Source organism: Bombina bombina, chromosome 1 (assembly GCF_027579735.1).
Source record: "Bombina bombina isolate aBomBom1 chromosome 1, aBomBom1.pri, whole genome shotgun sequence".
In the NCBI taxonomy this organism is placed as follows: Eukaryota; Metazoa; Chordata; class Amphibia; order Anura; family Bombinatoridae; genus Bombina; species Bombina bombina.
Genome location: NC_069499.1, coordinates 1,178,660,524 through 1,178,677,680, shown reverse-complemented (window position 1 = coordinate 1,178,677,680; position 17,157 = coordinate 1,178,660,524). Strand labels below are relative to the sequence as shown.

The following is a 17,157-nucleotide window of genomic DNA, read 5'->3' as shown; positions in this document are numbered from 1 at the left end:
AAGTCCCCACATTTGAACAATCTGAAGAAATACCTCTGGGTGAAGAGACCATTCGCCCGGATGTAACGTTTGGCGGCTGAGATAATCCGCTTCCCAATTGTCTATACCTGGGATATGAACCGCAGAAATTAGACAGGAGCTGGATTCCGCCCAAACCAGAATTCGAGATACTTCTTTCATAGCCAGAGGACTGTGAGTCCCTCCTTGATGATTGATATATGCCACAGTTGTGACATTGTCTGTCTGAAAACAAATGAACGATTCTCTCTTTAGAAGAGGCCATGACTGAAGAGCTCTGAAAATTGCACGGAGTTCCAAAATATTGATTGGTAATCTCACCTCCTGAGATTCCCAAACCCCTTGTGCTGTCAGAGACCCCCAAACTGCTCCCCAACCTGTCAGACTTGCATCTGTTGAAATCACAGTCCAGGTTGGAAGAACAAAAGAAGCCCCCTGAACTAAACGTTGGTGATCTGTCCACCACGTCAGAGAGTGTCGTACAAATGGTTTTAAAGATATCAATTGATGTATCTTTGTGAAATCCCTGCACCACTGGTTCAGCATACAGAGCTGAAGAGGTCGCATGTGAAAACGAGCAAAGGGGATCGCGTCCGATGCAGCAGTCATAAGACCTAGAATTTCCATGCATAAGGCTACCGAAGGGAATGATTGAGACTGAAGGTTTCGACAGGCTGAAACCAATTTTAGACGTCTCTTGTCTGTCAGAGACAGAGTCATGGACACTGAATCTATCTGGAAACCCTTGTCTGAGGAATCAATGAACTTTTCGGCAAATTGATCCTCCAACCATGATCTCGAAGAAACAATACGAGTCGATTCATATGAGATTCTGCTAAATGTGAAGACTGAGCAAGTACCAAGATATCGTCCAAATAAGGAAATACCACAATACCCTGTTCTCTGATTACAGACAGAAGGGCACCGAGAACCTTTGTAAAAATCCTTGGAGCTGTTGCTAGGCCAAATGGCAGAGCCACAAATTGGTAATGCTTGTCTAGGAAAGAGAATCTCAGAAACTGATAGTGATCTGGATGAATCGGAATATGCAGATATGCATCCTGTAAATCTATTGTGGACATATAATGCCCTTGCTGAACAAAAGGCAGGATAGTCCTTATAGTTACCATTTTGAATGTTGGTATCCTTACATAACGATTCAATATTTTTAGATCCAGAACTGGTCTGAAGGAATTCTCCTTATTTGGTACAATGAAGAGATTTGAATAAAACCCCAGTCCCTGTTCCAGAACTGGAACTGGCATAATTACTCCAGCCAACTCTAGATCTGAAACACATTTCAGAAATGCTTGAGCCTTAGCTGGATTTACTGGGACACGGGAAAGAAAAAATCTCTTTGTAGGAGGCCTTATTTTGAAGCCAATTCTGTACCCTTCTGAAATAATGTTCTGAATCCAAAGATTGTGAATTGAATTGATCCAAATTTCTTTGAAAAATCGTAATCTTCCCCCTACTAGCTGAGCTGGAATGAGGGCCGCACCTTCATGTGGACTTGGGAGCTGGCTTTGGTTTTCTAAAAGGCTTGGATTTATTCCAGACTGGAGATGGTTTCCAAACTGATACCGCTCCTGAGGATGAAGGATCAGGCTTTTGTTCCTTATTGTGACGAAAGGAACGAAAACGATTATTAGACCTAAATTTACCTTTAGATTTTTTATCCTGTGGTAAAAAAGTTCCTTTCCCTCCAGTAACAGTTGAGATAATAGAATCCAACTGAGAACCAAATAATTTATTACCCTGGAAAGAAAGGGAAAGCAAAGTTGACTTAGAAGACATATCAGCATTCCAAGTTTTAAGCCATAAAGCTCTTCTAGCTAAAATAGCTAGAGACATATACCTGACATCAACTCTAATGATATCAAAGATGGCATCACAAATAAAGTTATTAGCATGTTGAAGAAGATTAACAATGCTATGAGAATTATGATCTGTTACTTGTTGCGCTAAAGCTTTTAACCAAAAAGTTGAAGCTGCAGCAACATCCGCTAAAGATATAGCAGGTCTAAGAAGATTACCTGAACATAAGTAAGCTTTTCTTAGAAAGGATTCAATCTTCCTATCTAAAGGATCCTTAAAGGAAGTACTATCTGCCGTAGGAATAGTAGTACGTTTAGCAAGAGTAGAGATAGCCCCATCAACTTTAGGGATTTTGTCCCAAAACTCTAATCTGTCAGATGGCACAGGATATAATTGCTTAAAACGTTTAGAAGGAGTAAATGAATTACCCAAATTATTCCATTCCCTGGAGATTACTTCAGAAATAGCATCAGGGACAGGAAAAACTTCTGGAATAACTACAGGAGATTTAAAAACCTTATTTAAACGTTTAGATTTAGTATCAAGAGGACCAGAATCCTCTATTTCTAATGCAATTAAAACCTTTTTAAGTAAAGAACGAATAAATTCCATTTTGAATAAATATGAAGATTTATCAGCATCAACCTCTGAGACAGAATCCTCTGAACCAGAGGAACCACTATCAGAATCAGAATGATGATGTTCATTTAAAAATTCATCTGAAAAATGAGAAGTTTTAAAAGACCTTTTACGTTTACTAGAAGGAGGAATAACAGACATAGCCTTCTTAATGGATTTAGAAACAAAATCTCTGTTAACAGGAACACTCTGAGTATTAGATGTTGATGGAACAGCAACAGGTAATGTAGTATTACTAAAGGAAATATTATCTGCATTAACAAGTTTGTCATGACATTCATTACAAACAACAGCTGGAGGAACAGATACCACAAGTTTACAGCAGATACACTTAACTTTGGTAGATCCAGCACCAGGCAGTAATTTTTCAGTAGTATTCCTTAAATGACAGTTTCAGGAATGGGAAAAAATGCCAGTGAACAAGCTTCTAGCAACCAGAAGCAATAAATAATGAGACTTAAATAATGTGGAGACAATAATGACGCCCATCTGGAACGCCGACACCTTTGGCGCAAAAACGTCAAAAAAAATGACGCAACTTCCGGCGACACGTATGACGCCGGAAATAGAAAAATATTTTTGCGCCAAAAAAGTCCGCGCCAAGAATGACGCAATAAAATGAAGCATTTTCAGCCCCCGCGAGCCTAACAGCCCACAGGAAAAAAAGTCAATTTTAAGGTAAGAAAAAATGATAAATTCATATGCATTATCCCAAATATGAAACTGACTGTCTGAAATAAGGAACGTTGAACATCCTGAGTCAAGGCAAATAAATGTTTGAATACATATATTTAGAACTTTATATAAAAGTGCCCAACCATAGCTTAGAGTGTCACAGAAAATAAGACTTACTTACCCCAGGACACTCATCTACACGTAGTAGAAAGCCAAACCAGTACTGAAACGAGAATCAGTAGAGGTAATGGTATATATAAGAGTATATCGTCGATCTGAAAAGGGAGGTAAGAGATGAATCTCTACGACCGTTAACAGAGAACCTATGAAATCGACCCCGTAGAAGGAGATCATTGAATTCAAATAGGCAATACTCTCCTCACATCCCTCTGACATTCACTGCACGCTGAGAGGAAAACCGGGCTCCAACCTGCTGCGGAGCGCATATCAACGTAGAATCTAGCACAAACTTACTTCACCACCTCCATAGGAGGCAAAGTTTGTAAAACTGATTTGTGGGTGTGGTGAGGGGTGTATTTATAGGCATTTTGAGGTTTGGGAAACTTTGCCCCTCCTGGTAGGAATGTATATCCCATACGTCACTAGCTCATGGACTCTTGCTAATTACATGAAAGAAAGAAGAGAGTAGCACAGGAGAGACAGGAGGAATCCATTACTACCAAAGAGCATGCCCTGAGCAACACTATAGAGTAGATTAGTCATCTGGCACTCTGGAAAAACTTGTGTGGAGGAAATGTAAATATTAAACCAAAGCACATGGAACAGGGAATGCTTTATAATCAACCTGCAAGGAAATAACAGGATTCATATAACACATTAAACATTACTTTAATGACAAACACTGAAACCCTTTGAACATAGAAGTCCCACAAGTGAAGAAGAACAAATCCTAGAGAATATGAGAGAAAATGTTATCTCAATATTTGTTGGATCGTAAAATATTTTATGTTGATATTCAGACCTTGAATGTACGGCAACTCCCTACAACCTTTCCTTTTTGCAGAAAGTCAGTATATAAAGAATTTGTTCTATATGAAAATAAAAGCCGAACCTCTATTAGTAACGCCCTTTGTGTTGTCAAAGGTTTGCACTGAGATATATCAATATTCCAAGGACATTTTTAGTAATGAAGAACCACAGGCCCAACATGTGTGCCCATATACTTATATGCTTAATTAGTTAGTAGGATAGCTTTATGCATATCCCAGGAAGTCCACCATCATCTTTGTTTTTACCAACTTTAATGGAAGTTTATTCCCTTAATCCACAACCCTTTCTGTAAAAAAAAAGGGAAAAAAAGTGCAAAATAACTTCTGAATGTACTAACCCCTTGTAATGGTGTTGCTATTTTTGTGGAAAATACTTTCAGCCTCATCAGTATGAAGTCCATTATTATACTTAAAATAAATCATATCACTTCTTTCCACTAAGCTATAAATATTTAGTTCCTTGAGTATCTCTCTGTAAGTTTTTTTCCAGACTGTGCACCGTTTCAGTAACCCTTCTTTAAAGGGACAGTCTAGTCAAAATTAAACCAGTGAGGTAGCTCAGATGGTAAATGCCCTGACTACAAAAAAAAAACATAATTTATGTAAGAACTTACCTGATAAATTCATTTCTTTCATATTAGCAAGAGTCCATGAGCTAGTGACGTATGGGATATACATTCCTACCAGGAGGGGCAAAGTTTCCCAAACCTCAAAATGCCTATAAATACACCCCTCACCACACCCACAATTCAGTTTAACGAATAGCCAAGAAGTGGGGTGATAAGAAAGGAGCGAAAGCATAAAAAATAAGGAATTGGAATAATTGTGCTTTATACAAAAAAAACATAACCACCATAAAAAGGGTGGGCCTCATGGACTCTTGCTAATATGAAAGAAATGAATTTATCAGATAAGTTCTAACATAAATTATGTTTTCTTTCATGTAATTAGCAAGAGTCCATGAGCTAGTGACGTATGGGATAGCAGATACCCAAGATGTGGAACTTCCACGCAAGAATCACTAGAGAGGGAGGGATAAAATAAAGACAGCCAATTCCGCTGAAAAATCCACAACCCAAATCAAAAGTTTTAATCTTTATAATGAAAAAAACTGAAATTATAAGCAGTAGAATCAAACTGAAACAGCTGCCTGAAGTACTTTTCTGCCAAAAACTGCTTCAGAAGAAGAGAAAACATCAAAGTGGTAGAATTTAGTAAAAGTATGCAAAGAAGACCAAGTTGCTGCTTTGCAAATCTGATCAACAGAAGCTTCATTCCTAAAAGCCCAGGAAGTAGAAACTGACCTAGTAGAATGAGCCGTAATCCTTTGAGGCGGGGACTTACGCGACTCCACATAAGCATGATGAATCAAAGACTTTAACCAAGACGCCAAAGAAATGGCAGAGGCCTTCTGACCTTTCCTGGAACCAGAAAAGATATCAAATAGACTAGAAGTCTTTCTAAAATCTTTAGTAGCTTCAACATAATATTTCAAAGCTCTTACTACATCCAAAGAATGTAAAGATCTCTCCAGAGAATTCTTAGGATTAGGACACAATGAAGGGACAACAATCTCTCTACTAATGTTGTTAGAATTCACAACCTTAGGTAAAAATTGAAATGAAGTCCGCAACACCGCCTTATCCTGATGAAAAATCAGAAAAGGAGATTCACAAGAAAGAGCAGATAACTCAGAAACTTTTCTTGCAGAAGAGATGGCCAAAAGGAACAAAACTTTCCAAGAAAGTAATTTAATATCCAGAGAATGCATAGGTTCAAACGGAGGAGCCTGTAAAGCCCTCAGAACCAAATTAAGACTCCAAGGAGGAGAGATTGACTTAATGACAGGTTTGATACGAACCAAAGCCTGTACAAAACAATGAATATCAGGAAGATTAGCGATCTTTCTGTGAAAAAGAACAGAAAGAGCAGAGATTTGTCCTTTCAAAGAGCTTGCAGACAAACCCTTATCCAAACCATCCTGAAGAAACTGTAAAATTCTAGGGATTCTAAAAGAATGCCAAGAGAATTTATGAGAAGAACACCAAGAAATGTAAGTCTTCCAGACTCGATAATAAATCTTCCTAGAAACAGATTTACGAGCCTGTAACATAGTATTAATCACTGAGTCAGAGAAACCTCTATGACTAAGAATCAAGCGTTCAATTTCTATACCTTCAAATTTAATGATTTGAGATCCTGATGGAAAAATGGGCCTTGAGATAGAAGGTCTGGTCTTAACGGAAGTGTCCAAGGTTGGCAACTGGCCATCCGAATGAGATCCGCATACCAAAACCTGTGACGCCATGCTGGAGCCACCAGCAGTACAAATGAACGCTCCATTAGAATTTTGGAAATCACTTTTGGAAGAAGAACTAGAGGCGGAAAGATATAGGCAGGATGATAATTCCAAGGAAGCGACAACGCGTCCACTGCTTCCGCCTGAGGATCCCTGGATCTGGACAGATACCTGGGAAGTTTCTTGTTTAGATGAGAGGCCATCAGATCTATTTCTGGAAGTCCCCAGATTTGAACAATCTGAAGAAATACCTCTGGGTGAAGAGACCATTCGCCCGGATGTAACGTCTGGCGACTGAGATAATCCGCTTCCCAATTGTCTACACCTGGGATGTGAACCGCAGAAATTAGACAGGAGCTGGATTCCGCCGATACAAGTATCCGAGATACTTCTTTCATAGCTTGAGGACTGTGAGTCCCACCTTGATGATTGACATACGCCACGGTTGTGACATTGTCTGTCTGAAAACAAATAAACAATTCTCTCTTCAGAAGAGGCCAGAACTGAAGAGCTCTGAAAATCACACAGAGTTCCAAAATGTTGATTGGTGATCTCGCCTCCTGAGATTCCCAAACCCCCTGCACTGTCAGAGATCCCCATACAGCTCCCCAACCTGAAAGACTCGCATCTGTTGAGATCACAGTCCAGGTTGGACGAACAAAAGAGGCCCCTTGAATTAAACGATGGTGATTCATCCACCAAGTTAGAGAAGATCGAACATTGGGATTTAAGGATATTAATTGTGATATCTTTGTATAATCCCTGCACCACTGATTCAGCATACAAAGCTGGAGGGGTCTCATGTGAAAACGAGCAAAAGGGATCGCGTCCGATGCAGCAGTCATGAGACCTAGAATTTCCATGCACAATGCTACCGAAGGGAACAATTGAGACTGAAGGTTTTGACAAGCTGAAACCAATTTCAGACGTCTCTTTTCCGTTAGAGATAAAGTCATGGACACTGAATCTATTTGGAAACCCAAAAAGGTTACCTTTGTCTGAGGAATCAAGGAACTCTTTGGTAAATTGATCCTCCAACCATGTCTTTGAAGAAACAACACAAGTTGATTCGTATGAGATTCTGCAGAATGTAAAGACTGAGCAAGTACCAAGATATCGTCCAAATAAGAACCTTCAAAAAGATCCTTGGAGCTGTTGCTAGGCCAAATGGAAGAGCAACAAACTGGTAATGCTTGTCTAGAAAAGAGAATCTCAGAAACTGATAGTGATCTGGATGAATCGGAATATGAAGATATGCATCCTGTAAGTCTATTGTAGACATATAATGCCCTTGCTGAACAAAAGGCAGAATAGTCCTTATAGTCACCATTTTGAATGTTGGTATCCTTACATAACGATTCAATATTTTTAGATACAGAACTGGTCTGAAGGAATTCTCCTTCTTTGGTACAATAAATAGATTTGAGTAAAACCCCAGACCCCGTTCCAGAACTGGAACTGGCATAATTACCCCAGCCGACTCTAGGTCTGAAACACATTTCAGAAACGCCTGAGCCTTCACTGGATTTACTGGAATGCGTGAGAGAAAAAATCTTCTCACAGGTGGCCTTACCTTGAAACCTATTCTGTACCCTTGTGAAACAATGTTCTGAATCCAAAGATTGTGAATGGAATTGATCCAAACATCTTTGAAAAATCGTAATCTGCCCCCTACCAGCTGTGCTGGAATGAGGGCCGCACCTTCATGCGGATTTGGGAGCTGGTTTTGACTTTCTAAAAGGCTTGGATTTATTCCAGACTGGAGGTTTCCAAACGGAAACCGTTCCTTTAGAGGAAGGGTCAGGCTTCTGCTCCTTATTCTGACAAAAGGAACGAAAACGATTAGCAGCCCTATATTTACCTTTAGATTTTTTGTCCTGAGGCAAAAAGGCTCCCTTCCCCCCAGCAACAGTTGAAATTATTGAATCCAACTGAGAACCAAATAATTTATTACCTTGGAAAGAGAGAGAAAGCAATGTTGACTTAGAAGTCATATCTGCATTCCAAGTTTTAAGCCATAGAGCTCTTCTAGCTAAAATAGCTAAAGACATATACCTGACATCAATTCAAAAATGGCATCACAAACAAAGTTATTAGCATGTTGAAGACGTTTAACAATGCTATAAGCATTATGGTCTGATACTTGTTGCGCTAAAGCCTCCAACCAGAAAGTGGAAGCTGCAGCAACATCAGCCAAAGAAATAGCAGGTCTAAGAAGATTAACTGAACATAAATAAGCTCTCCTTAGAAAGGATTCAAGCTTCCTATCTAAAGGATCCTTAAAGGAAGTACTATCTGCCGTAGGAATAGTAGTACGTTTAGCAAGAGTAGAGATAGCCCCATCAACTTTGGGGATTTTGTCCCAAAACTCTAATCTATCAGATGGCACAGGGTACAATTTCTTAAACCTTGGAGAAGGAGTAAATGAAGTACCCAGACTATTCCATTCCCTAGAAATCACTTCTGAAATAGCATCAGGGACTGGAAAAACTTCTGGAATAACTACATGAGGTTTAAAAACTGAATTTAAACGCTTAGCAGATTTAGTATCGAGGACTAGACTCCTCCATATCTAATGCAATCAACACTTCTTTAAGTAAAGAACGAATAAACTGCATCTTAAACAAATATGAAGATTTATCAGTATCGATATCTGAGGCAGAATCTTCTGAACCAGATAGATCCTCATCAGAAACAGATAAGTCAGAATGATGGCGGTCACTTAAAAATTCATCCGAAATATGAGAAATTTTAAAAGACCTTTTACGTTTACTGGAAGGAGGAATAACAGACAGAGTCTTCCTAATAGAATTAGAAACAAATTCTTTTACATTAACAGGAACATTCTGAGCATTAGATTTTGAAGGAACAACAACAGGTAAAGGAATATTATTAATGGAGACACTATCTGCATTGGAAAGTTTATCATGGCAACTAACACAAACTACAGCCGGAGGAACAGTTACCACAAGTTTACAACAAATGCACTTAACTTTGGTAGAACCAGCATCAGGCAGCGTCTTTCCAGCAGTAGTAGATTTTGATCCAGGGTCAGGTTGTGACATCTTGCAATATGTAATAGAAAAAACAACATATAAAGCAAAATTATCAAATTCCTTAAATGACAATTTCAGGAATGGGAAAAAATGCAAAATAACAAGCCTCTAGCAACCAGAAGCAACAAAAAAGTGAGACTTAAATAATGTGAGAAAAAAGTGGAACAAAAAAGACGCCCACATTTTTGGCGCCAAGTATGACGCCCACATTATTGGCGCCAAAACCGACGCCCACATTTTTTGGCGCAAAAAAAGTCTCATACACATGCGTCAAAAAAAATGACGTAACTACAAACAACTTCCGGCGTCAACTCCGGTGCCGGAAATGACAAAATTTTGCGCCAAAAAAGTTCGCGCCAAGAATGACGCAATAAAATGAAGCATTTTCTGCCCCCGCGAGCCTAACAGCCCGCAGGGAAAAATAGTCAATTGAAAATTTTCAAGGTAAGAAAAAAATATTCATATGCATTATCCCAAATAATGAAACTGACAGTCTGAATGAAGAAATACTGATTATCCTGAATCATGGCAAATATAAGTTTAAACACATATATTTAGAACTTTACATATAAAGTGCCCAACCATAGCTTAGAGTGTCACAAAAAATAAGACTTACTTACCCCAGGACACTCATCTACATATAGTAGATAGCCAAACCAGTACTGAAACGAGAATCAGTAGAGGTAATGGTATATAAGAGTATATCGTCGATCTGAAAAGGGAGGTAGGAGAAGAAATCTCTACGACCGATAACAGAGAACCTATGAAATAGATCCCCTAGAGGAAGACCATAGTATTCAAATAGGCAATACTCTCTTCACATCCCTCTGACATTCACTGCACTCTGAGAGGAAAACCGGGCTTCAGCCTGCTGCGAAGCGCATATCAACGTAGAATCTAGCACAAACTTACTTCACAACCTCCATGGGAGGCAAAGTTTGTAAAACTGAATTGTGGGTGTGGTGAGGGGTGTATTTATAGGCATTTTGAGGTTTGGGAAACTTTGCCCCTCCTGGTAGGAATGTATATCCCATACGTCACTAGCTCATGGACTCTTGCTAATATGAAAGAAATGAATTTATCAGGTAAGTTCTTACATAAATTATGTTTTTTTTTGTAGTCAGGGCATTTACCAACTGAGCTACCTCACTGGTTAACTCAGCCCTTCATCTTTCCGAGGTCGATAACATGAGTACCATTAAATTGGGTAATAATAACTATTACTATTCAGCTGCCTATTTGGTTAATTCCGAGAGCGAGCGCTGAAAAAGCTCTTTGAGTCCCACTGGGAGAAAGGCGCTATATAAATACTAGTTATTATTATTATCAGATAGGGCATGCAATTTTAAACAACTTTCCAATTTACTTTTGTCATTAAATTTGCCTTGTTCTCTGTGTTGTTTGTTGAAAGCTAAACCTAAGTAGGCTTATATGCTAATTTATAAACCCTTGAAGGCCACTCCTTATCTCATTGCATTGTAACAGTTTTTTGTAGCTAGAGAGTGCTAGTTTATGTGTGCCACATATATATAACATTGTGCTCACTCACGTGGAGTTACCTAGGAGTCAGCACTGATTGGCTCAAATGCAAGTCTGTCAAAAGAACTGAAATAAGGGGGCAGCCTGCCGAGACTTAAATACAAGGTAATTACAGAAGTAAAAAGTATCTTAATATAACCATGTTGGTTATGCAGAACTGGGAAATGGGTAATAAAGGGATTATCTATCGTTTTAATCAATACACATTCTGGAGTAGACTGTCCCTTTGAACAGATTCTAGTTTACTTATATACTTCAGGAACTAAGGCCTCCAGAAATATACACACTACTTGAGATGAGGTCTAACTAGTGACCTGTAATGTGTCTTAGAAGCTTAGTATTCCTGCTGCAAATACCTATATGAACAAGTATTCTACTGCCCTTACTTGCTGAAGTACTACATTGTTTACCACATTTCTTATCATCTGAAACAGTCAGTAAAGTGCCATGGAGTCTATATTTAACCTTTGTATTCTCTTTTCCAAAATGCATAATTTTGTAATTTTTTCATGTCACTTTTCACTTTAAATTCCCCTCCTCACCCAAAACATACAAGGGACAGTCAACACCAAAATTGTTATTTTTAAAAAGATAGATAACACATTTACTACCCGTTCCTCAGCTTTGTACAACCAACATTGTTATATTAATATACTTTATAACATTTACAACTCAAAATTTGTGCCTGTTTCTAAACCACTACACACAGCCTCTTATCACATGCTTTTTTATTTGCTTTTCACAACGAGAGACTAATTGATGTGGGCCAACAGATAACATTGTGCTCTCTCCCGTGGGTTGTGGATGACACTGCACTAATTGGCTAAAATGCAAGTCAATAGATAATAAATAGCCATGTGATCAGGGGGCTGTCAAAAGAGGCTTAGATACAAGGTAATCACAGTGATAAAAAGTATATTAATATAACCATGTTAGTTATGCAAAACTGGGGAATGGGTAATAAAGGGATTATCTATCTTTTTAAACAATAAATAAATTGAAGTTGACTGTCCCTTTAACTCTGTTTCAAAATTGTGTGTTTTCTGCAAACAGATACCTTTCACTGCAGCCCTTTGCTATGCATTAGTTTGCTGTGGGACAGTGTTAAATGTTTAGCTAAAATCTAGTTATACTACAGCTTCTACTCCATTCTGGTCTATCACTTTAGTTACAGAGTCAAAAAAGTCAGTTTGATTAGTCTTACATGATTACATTTCGTAAAGTAAAATTGTGCTGGTTTTGGTCCTCTGTTTGTCCTTATGCAAGTCATAATGCTTTCTTATAGCAAGCCTAAAGTTACCAGAGTCACCTGAACTACTGTTTTTATGGAGAGGGACTACATTAGCTTTTCTCCAGTCATTAGGAACAACTCCTGTCAATAGTGATCGATAAAACAGATCCGTTAATGGGCCTTTGTTTATAAGGCTTTAGTATATTTAACATATATATTTATATATTGGATAATACCCAAAAATTTTGTTCAGCAAATGTGCCACAAAATGTTCTTCCTCCACACTGGAGATGCTGAGAAGCTGAGCACCAATCTCACGACAGGAAAGCTGGGCTGAGATCCAGGCCTTTTTGTCCTGTAATTTCTCTGAATGATAAACCTGAAAAATAAGCAGAAAGACAAACATAAGTCTAAATTATTTCTATATTCACAATCTTTTACTTTTGAAACCAAGGACTGAATCACTTCCAGCTTTCTCGACATTTACAGAACAGATGTCATTTTCATATCATATGTAAATATCCAACTGTAAACTGAGCCACTAAAATGTTCTAATAAAGTTTCCCTCTGTCTCTCACACACCCTTACAAGAGCAGGCTGTACACTTATATTGCTATTATTAATTAATTGTTTGTAAAGAGATGCTAAATCAGACTCAGATTCCTATTCAATTCACCCTCCTCTCCTCCATCTGTACAGGCCAGTGTCTAAGCTAAACTAATTCTCCAACATCAGCTCCAAAGAACAATCTTTGAGTTCTGCTTAACCTCCATGATATTATCCACGTTCTTTTTTACCCTTATCAGAGATTAGTCTGTTTGATTTACACTAAAAGTATCTGCCTCTTATTCCACAGGTCACTTTCTCACTCCAGCAACTGGTTTCAGAGATCAGTACAGTTTTAACCAACCTTGTAACAGTGCCTCAAGTTTGGTGCAGAGTTCCAGTCATCTGGGCAACTTCCGTTTAGGCTGGGGGTGGGAATGGAAGGTGTGAGTGGTGTGACTGGAGTGAGCAGTCTCTGCATACACATGTATTTTGCTCTGAACTCATTACAATCCTTCACCTCCCAGAGACCAAGTGACCGGCCTGTTGCCAACGCCACACAACCCCCTCGTTCATAGCCTGCAGAAGATAAAGCAAAGTAACAGTGTAAGCAGTTGTGTTGCCGCATAGATCACTTGCCACTCATCACCTGGTAAATGATTGGCATACAAAGTTTGCAGTCAAGATTCCATATAAATAAAATAGCCAAATTTAAAGGGACATGAAACCCCCAAAAATAATTTCATGATTTAGATGGAGAATACATTTTTTTTTAAAGTTTCCAATTTACTTCTATTATCAAATTTGCTTTTTTTCTCATGTTATTCTTTGTTGAAGAGATATCTAGATAGGTAGTGTGCATATGTCTGGAGCATCACATGACAGGAAATAGTGCTGCCATCTAGTGCTCTTGCTAATGTATAAGATTGTTGCAAAACTGCTGCAGACATGTGCACACTCCTGAACTTACCTTCCTGCTTTTCAACAAAGGAAAACAAGAAAGCAAAGACAATTAGTATGTTCTATCTGAATCATAAAAGAAAATATTTGTGTTTTATGTCCCTTTAATTAGTGCAGGTCATTAGTGAGTAGAAAGTTCCTACAGCTGGCAGTATATACTAGGGCAGGGCAAACATGAAATAGCGCCCCCTGGCAAGCATTAGCCGCCTTAGGGAATGTAGCTAGTGTGTCTGAATAGGGATATTACTTATTGTGATGTCATTTCTCAATCCCTTTTGCAGACATATTACCTTTCATTATGTATTCAACAGAGATGCCAGATAAAACCTCACCATAATAATACAGAGAAGTCTAAGCACCACAATGCTGGGAAACATGGTGAAGTGGTCATTAGAAACTGTAGGGCCTTTAAAGGGACAGTATTATTATTATTATACTTTATTTATTAAGCGCCAACATATTCCGCAGCGCTGTCCATGGATACAATTCATTTAAGTAAAACAATACAAGACTTGTAAAATACAGGACAGAATTTACAAACACATACAGGAGGGATTGAGGGCCCTATTCCCGTGGGAACTTACAATCTAGAAGGGTAGGAGGTTGAGAAACAGGAGGTGAGGACTGCAAGATTGAGAAGGATGTTAATACAGAGTTAGATGAGGGAAATGTCAGCCAGGTAAGTGAAATTAATTTATTATTGAGTTGGGTGGTAGGCTTCCCTGAACAGAAAAGTCTTCAGGGAGCATTTAAAGGAAGAAAGATTAGGGCAAAGCCTGACAGCACGAGGGAGAGTGTCCCAGAGGGTAGGTGCTGCACGACAGAAGTCCTGCAGTCTAGCATGAGAGGAGGTGATAGTCGCGGATGCAAGGAGCAGGTCATTGTTGGATCTTAGTGGACTGGCTGGAGTATACTTGTGTATTAGAGAGGATAGGTAGAGGGGAGCGGCGTTGGTGAGAGTTTTGTATGTAAGGGTGAGAATTTTGAATTTGATTCTGCTGTGAATGGGGAGCCAATGAAGGGACTCACAGAGAGGTGCAGCAGATACAGATCGACGGGAAAGGTGGATCAGCCTGGCAGAGGCATTTAGGATGGATTGAAGGGGGAGAGGCGGGAAAGAGGAAGGCCAGCGAGTAGGTTATTGCAGTAGTCAAGTCGGGAGATAACAAGGGAGTGGATTATTTGCTTTGTGGTGTCAGCGCTCAGAAAAGGGCGAATTTTGGAAATATTGCGTAGATGATTGCGGCAGGATGTAGAAAGCGATTGAATATGGGGGATGAAGGATAGGTTTGAGTCAAGTGTGACTCCGAGGCAGCGGACTTGGGGCGATGGGGAAATGGTGATGCCGTCAACAGGGATAGAGAAGTCAGAAGTTGGCGTAGAGCTTGAGGGGGGATAAGAAGGAGCTCAGTCTTGGACATGTTAATCTTTAGGTGGTGAGAGGCCATCCAGGAAGAAATACCAGATAAGCAGTTGCTGACATGAGAGAGGACAGAGGGAGAGAGAGCAGGGGTGGAGAGGTAGATCTGGGTGTCATCAGCATAGAGGTGATATTTGAAGCCATAACTGTTGATAAGTTTACCCAGCGAAGAAGTATAGATGGAGAAGAGTAGAGGACCAGAACAGATCCTTGAGGTACTCCAACAGACAGAGGCATTGGAGAGGAGGAGTCGCCGGCAAATGACACAGAAAAAGACCTGTGAGAAAGGTAAGAGTGAATCCAGGAAAGAACAGTGTCACAGAGGTCAAAATAGCTAAGGGTCTGTAGGAGGAGGGGGTGGTCAACTGTATCGAAGGCAGCTGAGAGGTCAAGTAAGATGAGTATAGAGTAGTGGCCAATATTTTTAGCAGAGAGAAGATCGTTTGTGACCTTGGTAAGGGCAGTCTCAGTTGAGTGTTTTGGGCGGAATCCGGATTGCAGTGGGTCAAGCAAGGAGTTGGCGGATAGGAAGTGGGTAAAGACAGAAGTAAACTTTCATGTAGAACATGTCATTTTAAACACATTTCCTATTTACTTCTATTATCAAATTTGCTTTGTTCTCTTGGTGTGCTTTGTTGAAGAGTAAACCCAGATAGGGTCATATACATTTAACCCCTTAATGACCACAGCACTTTTCCATTTTCTGTCCGTTTGGGACCAAGGCTATTTTTAAATTTTTGCGGTGTTTGTGTTTAGCTATAATTTTCCTCTTACTCATTTACTGTACCCACACATATTATATACCGTTTTTCTCACCATTAAATGGACTTTCTAAAGATAACATTATTTTTATCATATCTTATAATTTGCTATAAAATCTTTTTAGAAAAAATGGAAAAAACACACTTTTTCTAACTTTGACCCCCAAAATCTGTTACACATCTACAACCACTTAAAAAACACCCATGCTAAATAGTTTCTAAATTTTGTCCAGAGTTTAGAAATACCCAATGTTTACATGTTCTTTGCTTTTTTTGCAAGTTATAGGGCCATAAATACAAGTAGCGCTTTGCTATTTCCAAACCACTTTTTTTTTTTTAAATTAGCGATAGTTACATTGGAACACTGATATCTTTCAGGGATCCCTGAATATCCCATGACATGTATATATATTTTTTTAGAAGACATCCCAAAGTATTGATCTAGGCCAATTTTGGTATATTTCATGCCACCATTTCACCGCCAAATGCGATCAAATAAAAAAAATTGATCACTTTTTCACAATTTTTTTTACAAACTTTAGGTTTCTCACTGAAATTATTTACAAACAGCTTGTGCAATTATGGCATACATGGTTGTAAATTTTTCTCTGGGATCCCCTTTGTTCAGAAATAGCAGACATATATGGCTTTGTCGTTGCTTTTTAGTAATTAGAAGGCCGCTAAATGCCATTGCGCACCACACGTGTATTATGCCCAGCAGTGAAGGGGTTAATTCGGAAGCATGTAGGGAGCTTTTTGGGGTAATTTTAGCTTTAGTGTAGTGTAGTAGACAACCCAAAGTATTTATCTAGGCCCATTTTGGTATATTTCATACCACCATTTCACCGCCAAATGAGATAAAATTAAAAAAAACTTTATTTTTTTCCAAATTTTAGATTTCTCACTGAAATAATTTACAAACAGCTTGTGTAATTATGGCACAAATGGTTGTAAATGCTTCTCTGGGATCCCCTTTGTTCAGAAATAGCAGACATATATGACTTTGGCGTTGCTTTTTGGTATTTAGAAGGCCGCTAAATGCCGCTGCGCATCACACGTGTATTATGACAAGCAGTGAAGGGGTTAATTAGGTAGCTTGTAGGGTTAATTTTATCTTTAGTGTAGAGATCAGCCTCACACCTTACACATTACCCCCCATGATCCCTCCCAAACAGCTCTCTTACC

At 39.0% G+C, this 17,157-nt stretch overlaps 1 protein-coding gene across 1 annotated transcript in view; it reads right to left on the bottom strand.

Moving 5' to 3' along the window:
• LOC128663866 (C-type mannose receptor 2) overlaps nucleotides 1-17,157 on the bottom strand; it is a 347,089-nt gene that overhangs the window by 91,299 nt on the left and 238,633 nt on the right. The window contains exons 11-12 of the mRNA XM_053718428.1: nucleotides 13,196-13,410; nucleotides 12,522-12,664 (exon numbers count right to left, since the gene is read on the bottom strand). Coding sequence (XP_053574403.1) covers nucleotides 12,522-12,664; nucleotides 13,196-13,410 — 358 coding nt within the window. The remainder of the gene's footprint in view (nucleotides 1-12,521; nucleotides 12,665-13,195; nucleotides 13,411-17,157) is intronic.